Genomic DNA, 17,481 nt, shown 5'->3' with positions numbered 1-17,481 from the left:
GTTATGATGAACTTTGTGGGGGAATATAACATATACGTACATTTAGGCTGCTCACATACAGTTTTGAGGTACTTATACTTTGCTCGAGTATTTTAATGTTATGTAACTTTTATCTTCTAGTCCGCTACATCTCAGAGATAGATCGTTGTTTGATGACGTCGTTATTTGATGACATCGTTATTGATGACATCGTTATTTGATGGCGTCGTTATTTGATGGCGTCGTTATTTGATGACATTGTTGTTTGATGACATCATTGTTTAAAGACATTGTTGTTTGATGACATCATTGTTTGACGACATCGTTGTTTGATGACATCATTGTTTGATGACATCACTTTGCGTGACCTGCAGGTGGTGCTGATGGAGGCGGAGCCTGTAGTTCACCGTTTGCTCTGCAGTCTCTCGTTACCGGGGGATTTTGGAAAAAAAAAAAAGTCACTCTGGTATTTTGAGACTCGCTATGACTTTTTTATCAATCTTCTAGCTGTAAATGAATTATGAAGCACTCTGGGAAGAAAAAAAGTAAAACCGGAGGTCCAAAGAAAGCGGCGGAGGCGGGTTTTAAAAACCAGTAACGTGGTGAAACTACTTCTGGTGGGCATCGAGCACCCGGCCCTGAAGCTTCTGGTGGGCATCGAGCACCCGGCCCTGAAGCTTCTGGTGGGCATCGAGCACCCGGCCCTGAAGCTTCTGGTGGGCATCGAGCACCCGGCCCTAAAGCTTCTGGTGGGCATCGAGCACCCGGCCCTGAAGCTTCTGGCGGGCATCGAGCACCCGGCCCTGAAGCTTCTGGCGGGCATCGAGCACCCGGCCCTGAGGCTTCTGGTGGGCATCGAGCACCCGGCCCTGAAGCTTCTGGTGGGCATCGAGCACCCGGCCCCGAAGCTTCTGGTGGGCATCAAGCACCCGGCCCTGAGGCTTCTGGTGGGCATCGAGCACCCGGCCCTGAGGCTTCTGGTGGGCATCGAGCACCCGGCCCTGAAGCTTCTGGCGGGCATCGAGCACCCGGCCCTGAAGCTTCTGGTGGGCATCGAGCACCCGGGCATCGAGCACCCGGCCCTGAAGCTTCTGGCGGGCATCGAGCACCCGGGCATCGAGCACCCGGCCCTGAAGCTTCTGGCGGGCATCGAGCACCCGGCCCTGAAGCTTCTGGTGGGCATCGAGCACCCGGCCCTGAAGCTTCTGGTGGGCATCGAGCACCCGGGCATCGAGCACCCGGCCCTAGAAGCTTCTGGCGGGCATCGAGCACCCGGGCATCGAGCACCCGGCCCTGAAGCTTCTGGCGGGCATCGAGCACCCGGCCCTGAAGCTTCTGGTGGGCATCGAGCACCCGGCCCTGAAGCTTCCTGTGATGGAGGATCCAGAGTTTCCCGCCGGCAGCAGTTTTAATATTCAGGTTTAAATATAGACGCTCAGTTCACTTCTTGTTTGGGTTTTATTTTAATTTCCAGAACCCTGGAGAGAAATTATAAAGTCTGGATGGAGCAACATCTTTAAAATGATTTCACTCAGTTCTTCAGAGAGAGAGAGAGAGAGAGAGAGAGAGAGAGAGAGAGAGAGAGAGAGAGAGAGAGAGAGAGAGAGAGAGAGAGAGAGAGAGAGAGAGAGAGAGAGAGAGAGAGAGAGAGAGAGAGAGAGAGAGAGAGAGAGAGAGTCAACACCTGAACGCAACACAACTGCGTGAATGACTTGTGTGTAACGTCGACTACACAACTCCAGTGTGAACATAGTATTTGTAGAATCATCTCCAGTGACGGATGAGTGGGATGGTTTCCTGCTGCATGAACATTTATTTTTTATATTTTTTAGTTTTACTGGATTAAAAAAACGGTTGCACAGTGAGACAGAAGAGAAAGAAAGTTGATTTAATAAATACACAAACAGAATAAAGATGAATCGCTTCATTCAAATTGAGGATTAGCCACCTAGCTGGAAAGATGCTAACACTAGCTACGATGTTTTATGTCAAGTTTTACACATCAGAGTTCCTAAACTGGAGCACAACAGATAATTTAGTAATTATCTTTAATCAAACTTTAAACAGTGCAATAACATCCGGTTCACAACAAAGTTCTGTTACAGGACATCCTCACATTGTGCGACTGAAGGGACGGATTGCGTTATGATTTTGTCGATTTTACGGTCCATTAATCAACAAACAGTTTATCTCAGCAGCTTGTTGACAACATGCCCAGAACATCAGACTCACAACTAAAGCAGCACCACACACAGGTGTGTGTGCGTGTGTGTGTGTGTGTGTTATAGTACACAGAGTGCAGTAGTATTCATGTACTGTGTGTACAGTCAGCAGTCACACAACGACAAACACACACACACGAGCATGAGAGAAGTAAATCTGAGCGAAACACAGACGAGGACGAATTATGAGGCCGCCGCCCGATGAAGCCATAAAACTGACAAACGGCCGCCGTCAGGGCTCGCCAACACCGGCCAAGGTTGTACTAACACACGCACACACACACACACACACACACACACACACACACACACACACACACACACACACACACACACACACACACACACACACACACACACACACACACTACAGCCGCTCTGTAATGAGGGTATGTGGACGCGGCCCTGGACTTCCTCCCAGACGGATGAGATATGGTTCCACTGGCACGGCGGCCGCCGCTCGCTTGTCTTTAGCCCCGCCCCCTCGATCGGTCTGTGTTTCTGCACTTCCTGTTTCCCAGCTCTGAATGTACGTGTTGAACGCGAGCTGAAGAGGTGTCGGCGTTCAGGTGTCAGATACATGAAACGGGTCAGTGAACGCCCCGCGGGGGGTCTGGAGGAGACGACGAAGCGTCCTCACTAGGACACTAGGACACTAGGACACTAGACCTCCTTCAGCTCAGTGGAGGAGACGTGAAGTCACGTGACCTGGTGGAGTTCCTCTATAGGCTAACAGGAAGTCATGTGACCTCTACAACAGGAAGTCATGTGACCTCTACAACAGGAAGTCATGTGACCTCTACAACAGGAAGTCATGTGACCTCTACAACAGGAAGTCATGTGACCTCTACAACAGGAAGTCATGTGACCTCTACAACAGGAAGTCATGTGACCTCTATAACAGGAAGTCATGTGACCTCTACAACAGGAAGTCATGTGACCTCTACAACAGGAAGTCATGTGACCTCTATAACAGGAAGTCATGTGACCTCTACAACAGGAAGTCATGTGACCTCTACAACAGGAAGTCATGTGACCTCTATAACAGGAAGTCATGTGACCTCTACAACAGGAAGTCATGTGACCTCTACAACAGGAAGTCATGTGACCTCTACAACAGGAAGTCATGTGACCTCTACAACAGGAAGTCATGTGACCGTGATCCGCTATTTTTTTTGTTGAGGAAACCAGCTGGAAGTACAAAAAACACTCTGTAATATACCAAAATATCCTTTTTCTTTATTTTCTTTATTGCTTTTCTCTTCATTCTCTCAAACACTGATATCCATCTGATATTTATCTGACATCTACCTGACATCTTTCTCACATCTTTCTCACATCTATCTCGTATCTTTCTCATATTTTTCTCGTATCTTTCTCATATTTATCTCGTATCTTTCTCATATTTTTCTCGTATCTTTCTCATATTTATCTCGTATCTTTCTCATATTTATCTCGTATCTTTCTCATATTTATCTCGTATCTTTCTCATATTTATCTCGTATCTTTCTCATATTTATCTCATATCTTTCTCATATTTATCTCGTATCTTTCTCATATTTATCTCGTATCTTTCTCATATCTTTCTCGTATCTTTCTCGTATCTTTCTCATATTTATCTCGTATCTTTCTCATATTTATCTCGTATCTTTCTCATATTTATCTCGTATCTTTCTCATATTTATCTCATATCTTTCTCATATTTATCTCGTATCTTTCTCATATTTATCTCGTATCTTTCTCATATTTATCTCGTATCTTTCTCGTATCTTTCTCGTATCTAACCCTCTCCTGGTCGTCTTCTCGCTGCAGGTCGAGACAAGAGGAAGAGTCCCATGATCTCTGCCGGCGATGCTGAGTTCCCGCGGGATTACCACACGCTGGCCGGCGGCGGCGGCCGCGGGGCGGCGCGGCGGTTCCCCGACACCAACGGGGGCTTCACGTCGTCCTCGCTGGACCGCCGGCACAACTCGGTGGCCGCCAAGAGCCTGGAGGCCCTGAACAGCATCCACAAGGCCGACATCGAGCGGCAGAGAGACGCTCTCATGGACCTGCAGAAGAGCAAGTTCTCCAACAGCCCCGGAGGCTCGCCGCAGGGCGGGGCCGCCGCCGCCGGACGCCAGGTAAACACACAGGTAAACACACAGGTAAACACACACAAACACACAGGTAAACACACACAAACACACAGGTAAACACACAGGTAAACACACAGGTAAACACACAGGTAAACACACACAAACACACAGGTAAACACACAGGTAAACACACACAAACACACAGGTAAACACACAGGTAAACACACACAAACACACAGGTAAACACACAGGTAAACACACACAAACACACAGGTAAACACACACAAACACACAGGTACCTTTTATTTATATATATATATATATATATATATATATATATATATATATATATATATATATATATATATATATATATAAATAAATTTTGCTATCGTCTTCCGACCTGCTGAACTTCTGGAGGATGAAATCTCTTCGTGTCTTTTCGTCTTTTCGTCCGATAACAAATGGAGGAGAGTGCAGCCTTCAGGGAGGAAGCAGCCCTCTGAGTGCTGTGTGTCCGCACACACACAGACACACACACACACACACACACACACACACACACACACACACACACACACACACACACACACACACACACCTCTGGGGACTTTGTTGCACGCTGACCGGCGTTCTGCGGCGATAACAGACTCTTTTTTATTTTTTTGGCGGTTAATGTCCGAGAGAGTCTTCATCGTCTTCATCGTCTTCATCGTCTTCAGATTTGTGTTGAGAAACGCAGAATTTAAAGTTTTTTACAGGATCATTTTCGTGTTAATTAATTAAAGAATCAATTAATTAATCAACTATTTATATTTGTACATTTCACAGAGAAGAGTTCCTGACACTCGGCCTCTAAAAATAAGACACGTGACCAAATAAAACAACACAAACGGAAGGAATAGTGCCGACAGTTTAGTTTCCATATCAAACGGTTTATTTTAAACGATGAAACGTCCTGACGAGGCGTTCATGGACCCTCGTAAAGTTTCATTTCCACGTCTGTTTCTCTCTGATGAGCCGAGTCGCTCATTTCTGTCTCTGGTATCTTCTCCGTTTATTTCATAAAAACTTTACCGCGGAGAACTTTTACACTTCTGTCGGCGTGTTCATTTCGGAGCTTCGGAGCCACGCTAGCAGTTCCCCCCCGCTTCCATTCACTATGCTAAGCTAAGCTAACCCTGCCTCCCTTAAAGAGTGACTTGGCTCTTTCTCTCCTGAGTCTCTCAGGAGAGAAAGAGATGTGGAGCTCTGTTCCTTTAAGTCTCCTTCTCCCAGCCGCCGTCAGCTTCTGTCCATCACGTCTCCTCCTCCTCCTCCTCCTCCTCCTCCTCCTCCTCCTCTTCCTCATCTCTTTGCTCGTTCATGTGCTGTCTATTCACCCAAACCGCACCGTCTATCTCCCGATGAAAAAGGTGGACTGACACAGAGAGAGAGAGAGAGAGAGAGAGAGAGAGAGAGAGAGAGAGAGAGAGAGAGAGAGAGAGAGAGAGAGATGGAGAAACAGGTGGAGTCTGCCATCGTCATGGCAACCCACCGTTTTTTCTCCATATAAGGCAAACCGGGTGATATCATATGGTTGGGAGGCTCATGCTGTTCTGAGTGAGAGGTAGAGAGAGAGAGAAAGAGAGAGAGAGAGAGAGAGAGAGAGAGAAAGAGAGAGAGAGAGAGAGAGAGAGAGAGAGAGAGAGAGAGAGAGAGAGAGGGAGGAGGAGCAGGAAGAAGAGATGCTAACAGCCTCCGCGGCGCCGCTACGGGTACCAGCGAGGGGAGACTCGGGGCGCGGGAACGACACCGAGCCGCAGTGAAGAGGAGGAAGACGAAGAAGGAAAAAAAGAAGACGATGGAGAGCAGAGGAGGAGGAGGAGGAAGAGGAGGAGGGGAGGAGGCAGAGGGAGGCGTGTGGAGCGGGAGGATGCGCCAGGCGGCCGACCTGCTCGCCAAGTAGCAACGGTAACTCTCTCTAACGGCGCCTCTGCTTCCCTCAGCGGAGACGCTGTGAAGCGTGAAGCCGCTGCAGGGACGAGTGTGTGTGTGTGTGTGTGTGTGTGTGTGTGTGTGTGTGTGTGTGTGTGTGTGTGTGTGTGTGTGTGTGTGTGTGTGTGTAGAGGCATGTGCAAGTGACAGGTAGATCGTCACAACTCATCCCCTCCTCCCTTCTGACTGTGTGTGTGTGTGTTTTAAGGCTAGCAGGCAGGTGTTGACCAGGTGTGTCCGTGCTGCTGCAGCGACGTGTGTCCATGTATGCATGTGCGTGTGCATGTGTCTATGTGTGTGTGTGTGTGTGTGTGTGTGTGAGAGAGAGAGAGTGAACATGTGTTGGTGTGTTTTGGGGCTGGAGAGGACATGGAGATAAAAATATATATAAAAAGAGGGTGGGTACAAAGATGGCTACTTGTCATGCAGGTCAGGCTCGTCTCCCCGCTCACCCCTCTCTTCCTCACCCCTCTCTTCCTCACCCCTCTCTTCTTCACCCCTCTCTTCCTCGCCCCTCTCTTCCTCACCCCTCTCTTCCTCACCCCTCTCTTGCTCGCCCCTCTCTTCCCCGTCTCTCTCGTCTGGGTTCCTATGTGCGCTTTGGGATTTCAGCTCAAGTGATTGAGAGATCTTGCAGGCGGTAATCACCGCGTCGCGGCGCAGAGGGAGGCTGTGTGAGACGAGGAGACGGGTTTTATGTTTGAAAAAAAAGAAGAAGAAGAAAAAAAGAAAATGGTGCATTAAATTATTCGTGGAGTGACTTGGCGGCGGATTTTGCCGTTTTCCAATTTAAAGGTGAATAAATCAAACCCACTGTCGGGACGCTCGGGGGATTCTAACACAGCGGTTTGTTCCTGTGAGGACCACGTCTCAGCAGACGCTCTGCAGGGAGCAGGGAGCATGGGAAGGATGCAGGGAGCATGGGAAGGATGCAGGGAGCATGTGAAGGATGCAGGGAGCATGGGAAGGATTCAGGGAGCATGTGAAGGATGCAGGGAGCATGTGAAGGATGCAGGGAGCATGTGAAGGGAGCAGGGAGCATGTGAAGGATGCAGGGAGCAGGGAGCATGTGAAGGATGCAGGGAGCATGTGAAGGATGCAGGGAGCAGGGAGCATTTGAAGGGAGCAGGGAGCATGTGAAGGATGCAGGGAGCATGTGAAGGGAGCAGGGAGCATGTGAAGGATGCAGGGAGCATGTGAAGGATGCAGGGAGCAGGGTGCATGTGAAGGATGCAGGGAGCAGGGTGCATGTGAAGGATGCAGGGAGCAGGGAGCATGTGAAGGATGCAGGGAGCAGGGAGCATGTGAAGGGAGCAAGGAGAAGGGTGCAGGGTACATGTGAAGGGTGCAGGGAGCATGTGAAGGATGCAGGGTGCATGTGAAGGATGCAGGGTACAGGGAGCAGGGTGCATGTGAAGGGTGCAGGGTGCAGGGAGCAGGGAGCATGTGAAGTGTGCAGGGTGCAGGGAGCAGGGAGCATGTGAAGGGAGCAGGGAGCATATGAAGGGTGCAGGGTGCAGGGAGCAGGGTGCATGTGAAGGGTGCAGGGTGCAGGGAGCATGTGAAGGGAGCAGGGTGCAGGGAGCATGTGAAGGGTGCAGGGAGCATGTGAAGGGTGTAGGGTGCAGGGTGCATGTGAAGGGAGCAGGGTGAAACACAAGAGGGAGGTGACGAGACACAGGTGGACACAACAAGGCAGCACAGGTGAAGGGACACACAACCAGGAACCAGGAAGACAATCAACAGGACAGGAAGTGCAGAGACACAAGACTACAAAATAAAACAGGAAACAGAACTCAAATCAAGACAGGAAAAGGTTTTCAGCTTGAAGACCAGACTTCAGGCCGGCGGCGTTGTTTTCTTGCGTTAATATACTTTTTCAAAGTGACGTTTTTGTCGAGTGAAAAGCGACAAAGTTGATTTAGAAAAAGCTCTTGCGGCGAGAATCTCAAAGTTCTGAACCGGTTGAGTTGAGTCTTTGTTTATGACTCGAGGCGGCAAACTTTATCCCTTTCATGATAAAATCCAATACGTTTGTGAAAAGGGATTTCACATTGTCGTGTTGTGTATTTAAATGCAGCAGCTATTAAAACAGAGTCTCTAAACGGAAGTTACACACTTAAAGAAGTGAAATGATGCAACTTAAAGTCTCAAAACAGGTTTAAAGTCTAAAGTCTAAATAAAATAGGATTTCCAGGAGGAAGCATCTGATACAGACTGATGGCTAGCCGACGAGCTAACCTGCTAATTTCACCTCGTTTTCATGCCAGCTGGCGACGGAAAATGAGCTCGACAACAACCAACATGTGCGACGCGGCGTGATAGACTTTAGATATCGGTTAAACGAGCTCGGCGGCGTCCGATCAGGTAGACGTGTTTGTTTCGGTCAGAGGACTTGGACCGGAGCCAGGAACCACACGGCGCTCTGGAATCTGGGTCGCGGCCCACGGGCCCGTCGCTCGCTTCCTCTCACAAACCCTCTTTTTTTTTTAATATCCTTCAACTCCATTTTCTAAATGACGTGAGATGGATTTCAAAAGTTGCCGCCGAGAGACAATATTTGGGATCCAGGCTCCCAGAACAGCTGCTCAAACATGAATTAAGTTCCTCCTACACGGGAGAATAATTACTCAGGGAATTCCTGCTTTATACACACCATATGTGATGAAATTTAGACTCAACAAAATCACTCGTCTGTGCTTTTAATTTGAAGTCACTTGCATTTGAATGACTGCAGAGGCAGAGACGTGTTTGCAAACCGTCTGTTGTTGACGTGTTTTACATGTTCACAAAGTGTATTCAAACTATGAAAATGTATAATTTACTGGTGCCGCACACGGGTTTAGCACATTATATATTAAATATTTAACACAATCCCCTGTGAATATGTTTGGAAAGGTGCTTCCGCTGGAGTAGACGTCGAGGGTTTCGTCATACAAACCTGTTGAAGAAGTGAGACGATGAATTATTCTGTGTTCATGTGACGAGTCAGCGTTTCTTTGTGATTATGTAGTTTAGCTTCTGTAATCTTTACCGACAATCAAAGCAGTTGGAGACCTTTTACAAAGATGCTTCTCTTTCCTCCACTGCAACATCATGCTGCCTCGTTGTTTTACCTTCAAATGTAGCTAGCAGGCTAAACTAGTAGAGGGATAAAAGTTGCTAGCAAGCTAAACTAGTAGAAGGATAAAAGTTGCTAGCAGGCTAAACTAGTAGAGGGATAAAAGTTGCTAGCAGGCTAAACTAGTAAAGGGATAAAAGTTGCTAGCAGGCTAAACTAGTAGAGGGATAAAAGTTGCTAGCAGGCTAAACTAGTAGAGGGATAAAAGTTGCTAGCAGGCTAAACTAGTAGAGAGATAAAAGTTGCTAGCAGGCTAAACTAGTAGAGAGATAAAAGTTGCTAGCAGGAGGCAAGAGATTGCCTGCTGTTGAGCTTACATTTAGTAACCAGTGTTGCATGGTATCTTGGTAAATTAGCAGGGTAACTAGCGGACGTCTAGCTACTTAGCTAGCTTGCGAAATTGCGCCATGCTTTCATGCGACGATGGTTACATAAAATGATCTGAACAGAGTTGTCACTTGTTTGCTGTTAGCAATGGGCTTAACTCCACCGTGATGAGAGTGTGTGGATGAAGCAGGAAGTGCTTCATCGTTACTGATTCAGCCGCTGGCTAGTTGGCGAGCTAACCTGCTAATTTCGCCACGTTTTCAAGCCACGCTGGCGACAGAAAATGAGCTCGACAACATCCAACTCGCCGCAATGTACAGCAGGTGGAAGCTCCGCTTTAGCGAGCTAACTAGCCACCTATGAAGATAGACAAGCTAGCGAGCTAACTGATTAGCCCTCCACATCGGCGGTGTATGGGTCCAACGCTCTTAAGTCACTGCACATATTGACAGAAACTCATATTTTCTCAGTGAATGCATTATAATAATAATAATAATAATAATAATAATAATAATAATTATGCACCAGCTAAACGTCTTGCGGCCGCTGTGATTAAAACAATCAGCAGGACGTTGACCTGCATGTCGGCCTCCACCCGGTTAAATTGAAAATGGCAGCTCCTTAATCCAGTGTGTGCATCGCCGTAATCCCGCTGCTGGGTCCACGCCAGCCAGCGCCGCACCTCGAGAGCGAGGGGAAGAATCCAGGAGCTGCATCATCAGTGTGTGTGAAGTCACTCTAAACATTTGATTAATTGCTGGGAAGCAATTACAAGCAATTAAAGTCCTATTATGATGGCAGTGAAGGACAGCGCAAGTTAATCTGGCTATCATCACAATAATTAGCCCATCATTTTCCCACCAAGCCCTAATGCATGAAGAAAAAAAGAAAAAGGCAATTTATTGGTTTCTCCACAATCTGTGGTGGAGATGTTTTTTTGGGAGCGTGCCGCTCTGGCTGCGTAGAAGCAACGCAGCGTTTAACCTTCATTAGTCACAGTTTGTGGCGTCTCGTGCACGTCGTCAAGTGACAAAGCATTTCCTCTGGTGTTTTGTAGTGTTGGTGTTTCGCAGCTTAACACATGAGAAAATGTCTCACACTTGCTCTTTTTTCTCCCCCGTTCCCCCCCCCCTCCTCCCTCCTCCCCCTCCCCCCCCTCCCCCTTTCTCTTAGCAACAACCAAACTACTGGAGCTTCAAGGTCAGTGCCAATTGTGTGTGTTTGTTTCAGTGTAAATCTGTCCCTCTGTGTGCGTTTGTCTCTTAATAGGATAACTTCTCATTGTGTCTTCGCCCGCTCGCCTTTTCTCCGTCGCATTCGGTGTCGGTCACATGTCGGCGCACGCTTTTGTGTTTAACTCTCTCCTGCACTGCATGCTGGGACAGTTTGTTCTGTCTCTGCAAGTAGACTGAGTTCTCTACTTAAAATGGAGACGGATGATCGGTTGTGTCGCGTAAGATCTGCGGTTTGTGGAAAAAGAGCTCGTTAAAGCTCTCTGGTTGTATAGAAGTCTATGCTTCAAGTGTTAAAGCTGCATTCTCTCTCCTGACCACCAGGGGGCGACTCCTCTGGTTGTATAGAAGTCTATGCTTTATGTGTTAAAGCTGCATTCTCTCTCCTGACCACCAGTGGGCGACTCCTCTGGTTGTATAGAAGTCTATGCTTCATGTGTTAAAGCTGCATTCTCTCTCCTGACCACCAGGGGGCGACTCCTCTGGTTGTATAGAAGTCTATGTTTCATGTGTTGAAGCTGCATTCTCTCTCCTGACCACCAGGGGGCGACTCCTCTGGTTGTATAGAAGTCCATGCTTCATGTGTTAGAGCTGCGTTCTCTCTCAGGTTGGGATGTAAAAAGTGTGAAATGTTAAAATGTGAAAGCTGCTCTCAGTCTGAAACGCTTCAAACTGGTTTTGAGTTCTCTGGGAAACTGGACTCTCATCACGTGGAGACGTTGATGCAGAGATGAATTATAGAGTGAGTTCACGTTTGGAGTCTGAACTCATGAACTCTGCCACGAGAAACCTGAGGAGAAGAGAAGTGCTCGTTCATTGAGAGGAAGCTGATTACATTTAGTAACGTTAGACTTAAATAACAGTTTGTTCATCATATTTTATTGTAAATCTTCCTTCTTGAATTATGTCCGATACCTTTGTGTTCATACGCATTCTGACTAATGGATGTACATGACTTTAAACCACGTTTCCATAACTTTAAACCACGTTTCCATAACTTTAAACCACGTTTCCATGACCAAACATGTGGTGTAATGTGTGTGTAAACATGACAAAGTGAAATGTCGTATTGAGACTAACAACAGAGCTCCATCAGGTCGTCTTCACTGTGTTTTTACAAACATTCTCTAAACGTTCACATTTCATTCGTCTTCTTTAGCCTGAAACGTTCACACACGTGTCAATCAATCAAAAAGCTTCGACCCGCTCGGACCGAACCAATCAGGTGAGCGGAGCCTCGAGCCGCGGCCAATCCTAGCGCTCGAATGCTGCAGGGGGCGGGCCTTGTCCTGAAGAGCAGCGGCTCAAGGTGCCGAGTGATGGATGGACGTCACGATGCTGCTGGTCGTACGGCGGGCAAACACACACACACACACACACACACACACACACACGCTTACACACACACAAACACAAACGATGTGATCTAAAACGACCGATCCTACTCGTTCTGCTCACAACAGATATTCTGTGTGTGACCATCATCCTTCTCTCAACCGTCCGTCTGTGTGTGTGTGTGTGTGTGTGTGTGTGTGTGTGTGTGTGTGTGTGTGTGTGTGTGTGTGTCGGTGTGTGTGTGTGTGTGTTGTTCTTCTCGTCTGCTCGACAAACGCAGCGTCTCTCTCTTCCAATCTCCCCCCGGCTGCTCGCTCACGATTGGTTAATCGCTCCCCCTCTCCTGCGGGGGAGTCGGGGGCGTGTCCTCCTCCGATGCAACACAAACCCCTGCAGCAGTGGCCCCGCTGTGTGTGTGTGTGTGTGTGTGTGTGTGTGTGTGTGTGTGTGTGTGTGTGTTTAACAGTCCCCCACTGGTCCCCTTTGATGTTTCAGTGGTTTGCCAGCTCACTAAGTGCACACACACACACACACACACACACACACACACACACACACACACACACACACACACACACACACACACACACACACACACACAGCAGACACAGATACTCCCACTGCAAGCAGCCTGTCATACATTGACAGTGTAGCGTTCGGTGGACCCACACGCGTGTTCCTGTACACGGAGGATGAACACGGATTCAGACCGCCGGCAAACACACTCACACACACACATACACACACACACACACACACACACACACACACACACACGGAGGAGCAGAGCTGCATAATTCTCTCCTTCTCGATGCACACAGCTTCACTTGTACAAATATTAACGCTCTGCTTTGCGTTTCTTGCGCTCTGGAGGAACGAACCACTGTGGCGTGTGGGTGTGTGTGTGTGTGTGTGTGTGTGTGTGTGTGTGTGTGTGTGTGTGTGTGTGTGTGTGTGTGTGTGGTGTGTGGGGGGGGGGTTAATGGTTGTTCCCATTGAAGCGTCTCCAGTTATTCAGAATCCATCTTTTTCGTTTCTGCTGGAATCATCTCAGAGCTAATTCTTCTCCGGCTTGTTAGAGCCGCGCAGACGAAGACGAGGAAACAGTTCGTTTAAAAGCATCATCATCATCATCATCATCATCATCATCGTCGTCCCCGGCTTCTAGGACACCACACGCAAAAATAGCTCATTAGCATTTATATTACCAGATCCGCCTCGCTTTATGTGCTAGAAAAATGTAAATGGTGGCGGCGCTGCAGCTGCTGTGCTCATGTTATTGCGCCCAAATGTTTTCAGGGCGCCGTCGCTCTTCTGAAGAGGGAATATGCGACGTAGCCGCCGCCACCTAGCATAGCATGGCTCTGTAGTAATGTATGTATTTGTGTTTATTTGGAAAACACCTCAGCATCAGTCAAAAACATGCAGTACATATTTAATGTACATTTCTTCACGGCCATGTGCAACGTTTCCCTGATGACACTTTGGTCTTCGGTCTCTTTGCTTCCTGTATCGGCGCCACAGCTCGTCAGAGGCTTTTCCAAACGGCACGTTGCAGACGATCCGTCAGCGTGATCCTCCGACAAGACGCTCGGATCCGTCTGCAAACAATCAGCGAAGAACAAACTTGTCGAGGGCTTTGTCCCGTCGGGGAGCCGAAGCCTCGTCTGTGTCTGACGTGTTGCCGAGCGAGAGGGTTTCTTTCTTGGCGGCGCGGCGTCCCGTCCGGACGACCTTTTGTCTCCCCGCTCGCTGCCGCGCTGCCGATACGACGCCGGCTGGAAAATCGCTATTCCCCAATCCGAGCGGGGGAGTAGCGGGGGTGATGTTTTTCCCGCCGCTAAAAGGCTCACGGCGGCAGCGGTTCCCCTCCGGCTGGCGCCGCGCCGGCAGGCACGTGGCCAGAAATCACTTATTGACACTCCAGCGCCATCTGCCAAGACGGCGAGGTCGGCTCGGCAGGCGGCGCGATATTAAAGCTGCCGGGGAGCAATAACGGGATGAGCGGTTCCCTCCAGACTTCATACGCAGAAGACGATTATCTCTCCCGTGTAATAATGTCTGAAGCGACGGAGCGACGGCGTTAAACTGAACGCGAGGTTGAAGGAACAGAGAGAAGGTTTTAGACTCCAGGAAGCATCAACATCAGCTCATGTGAACGCTCAGAATATATTATATATTCAGAATATTTTCACCTCTTTACCTTTCTGACCGGGTTCTCTTCAAAGAGAGGACACTTTAATGCTTTTCTGCTTTTCGTTTTACTTAAAACGGTTTATTTAACATTTCGGGGCTTTTATTTTCAATTGAGATGATTTTTTTGATGAAATATCACAAATTTAAGCTTTGTTTTGGTTGCACGTGATGTGTTCAAGAACCGTCGGACAGATTTAAATCTGACAATCATAACGATAGTTTGAAAAGAACGTGTAACAGTAGTTGCAGTATTGATCCCCTCACTTGCTCTCATCTGCAGACGAGTGTTTAGTTAAAGTCAGGAGGCGACACACGACCTGTCTGGAGACGTCAAGGTCGAACCTGGACAAAGTACCAGGGACCAAAGTACCAGGGACCAAAAGTACCAGGGACCAAAGTACCAGGGACCAAAAGTACCAGGGACCAAAGTACCAGGGACCAAAAGTACCAGGGACACAAAGTACCAGGGACCTCCCTGGCCAGGAAGAGACATAAAATGACTACAATAGACACAAAATGACTACAAAGAGATATAAAATGACGATAAAGAGACACAAAACGACTAAATAAGACAACATGACTGCGAAGAGACACACAAAAAGATGCATGACGACTACTGAGACACACAAAACAACAGCAACAACCACCGTCAGGCCCGATGGCTCCTCTCAGGGTCGCCTGACGGGTCTCTCTCTCACGGTGTCTGTTGACCGTTATGGATCCAGAAGCTCTCGGTTATCAGTCTCACTGGAAAGGAATGTCTCGGTCCACAGCAGTAATGCCTGTGAGTGTGTTCGGAGGGGTGTGTGTGTGTGTGTGTGTGTGTGTGTGTGTGTGTGTGTGTGTCAGCTGCCCCGTCAATCAGCACCCTGAGTGTTCGCTGGTGGGAGAATCTGTCTCCAGGCTCACAGCCTGCAGAGGATGAGCAGGTTTAGCAGCGATAGAAAGAGCTCAGGATCCTCCATAAAGAGCTAACGGCTAACCAGCAGGCTAACGGCTAACCAGCAGGCTAACGGCTAACCAGCAGGCTAACGGCTAACCAGCAGGCCCTCTTGCCATGCTGGGAGTGGAGGTAAGGGTCAAAGTATTTAACGATGTCCGACGGCTTATCAAACGGTGTCATAACTAACTCCCCCTGGTGGACGCGGCCGGTAGCACACGTGGTGTCATCAGCGCTGGTATTGATCGTGCTGATCGGTTCCTTGTACTTTGTGTTCGTGGGCTCCCTCCGAGCCCGTCCGTGAGGAACGTATGAACTCGTGACGGACAGCAGAGGAGGAATCATGCTCTCCACGCTCGACACCTCAGGAACGGTGAAGCGAACAACGAATCGATGAGCAGATCTGTTTTCTGCTCCACGTTTCCTTTCATCCTATCGGGGATGAGCAGCTGCAGCTCCGGCGTGAGGCTGAATACACGATGTCACGCTGGGCTGGACACGCTTTGCACACTGAGGCTGACATCGTTAAAAAATAAGGCTTCACACAGACTTCGGTTCGGCTTCTTCTGGTTGTAGAAGAGAAGAGAATCCAGGTTCTCACAGAGTCTAAATGCTAAATGCTGGTGGGAAATGTTCCTCCTGCACTCACTTTCCATATCTGTGAATGAACGTTTTGCAGTTAATTTGATACCTAACATGTTTTTTTTTCGGGGGGAACCAACCAGAAATAGACACAAAACCACTACAAAAGACACAAAATGACTACAAAATCCACAAAATGACAACAATGAGACACAAAATGATCACAATGAGACACAAAATGATCACAAAGAGACACAAAATGACTACAAAGAGACACTAAATGACTGCAAAGAGACACAAAATGACCCAAAAGAGACACACAATGACTATAAAAGACACAAAATGACAACAAAGAGACAGACAAAAAGACGCATAACGACTACTGAGACACACAACATGGGCAGTTTATATCATTGTAGCCCTGATTTTGTGTTTTATGATTTTGTGTTTCATGATTTTGTGTTTTATGATTTTGTGTTTCATGATTTTGTGTTTCATGATTGTGTGTTAACCGGTTTGGGTGTGAATGTAAAAACGCAGCTTCACACACACTTGAGAGCGTCGTCACAGCTCATCAATGGAAACTCAAGGCTTCAGCTCTGGATCGGACAGGAAGGCGGAACAAGAGAATTAAGCTCCTCTTGTCGTCGTCTTCCTCCAGTGATTCAAATTAAATTCCAAGCTGCCGAAAAAAAAACAAGAAACCATCTCACGACTCGTTGAGGCGCTCACGCACGAACAACACGAGCAGACGACCCTCTGAGGAGGTTTGATGCAGCGGCTGCTTCAACTTCACAGACGCTGGGGCCGCCCGCCATGTGGCCGAAATACATCAGCATCCAACACGATGATGTCACTGACAGAGGAGACATTTACTGAAGAACGTCACGCTGTATAGAAGAAGACTAGAAGCTGGAGATTAAGACATGAACTCATGTTTACAATGTTTACTGAGGGAAAACATCAAGAGAGAAGTAGAGTCACTTATATAGACTTCTATACAACCAGAGGAGTCGCCCCCTGGTGGTCAGGAGGGAGAATGCAGCTTTACCACATGAAATAGAGACTTCTATACAACCACAGGAGTCGCCCCCTGGTGGTCAGGAGAGAGAATGCAGCTTTAAAACATGAAGCATAGACTTCTATACAACCAGAGGAGTCGCCCCCTGGTGGTCAGGAGAGAGAATGCAGCTTTAAAACATGAAGCATAGACTTCTATACAACCAGAGGAGTCGCCCCCTGGTGGTCAGGAGAGAGAATGCAGCTTTAACACATGAAGCATAGACTTCTATACAACCAGAGGAGTCGCCCCCTGGTGGTCATGAGAGAGAATGCAGCTTTAAAACATGAAGCATAGACTTCTATACAACCAGAGGAGTCGCCCCCTGGTGGTCAGGAGAGAGAATGCAGCTTTAACACATGAAGCATAGACTTCTATACAACCAGAGGAGTCGCCCCCTGGTGGTCAGAAGAGAGAATGCAGCTTTAACAC

At 48.1% G+C, this 17,481-nt stretch overlaps 1 protein-coding gene across 1 annotated transcript in view; it reads left to right on the top strand.

Annotated features, from left to right (window-relative positions):
• The first annotated feature begins 4,016 nt into the window (after nt 1-4,016).
• Nucleotides 4,017-17,481, top strand: part of LOC137801876 (SRC kinase signaling inhibitor 1-like) — a 34,983-nt gene continuing 21,518 nt past the window's right edge. Inside the window, 2 exon segments of the mRNA XM_068599306.1 lie at nt 4,017-4,336; nt 10,878-10,904. Of these exon segments, the coding sequence (XP_068455407.1) occupies nt 4,037-4,336; nt 10,878-10,904 (327 nt within the window). The 5' untranslated portion in view covers nt 4,017-4,036.

This window comes from Clinocottus analis, unplaced genomic scaffold (assembly GCF_023055335.1).
Source record: "Clinocottus analis isolate CAN_PGR_092001 unplaced genomic scaffold, fCliAna1.0.p SCAF_44, whole genome shotgun sequence".
NCBI classification, from domain to species: domain Eukaryota; kingdom Metazoa; phylum Chordata; class Actinopteri; order Perciformes; family Cottidae; genus Clinocottus; species Clinocottus analis.
The sequence above is the reverse complement of the archived record's forward strand: the minus strand, read 5'-3'. Positions and strand labels throughout refer to the sequence as shown.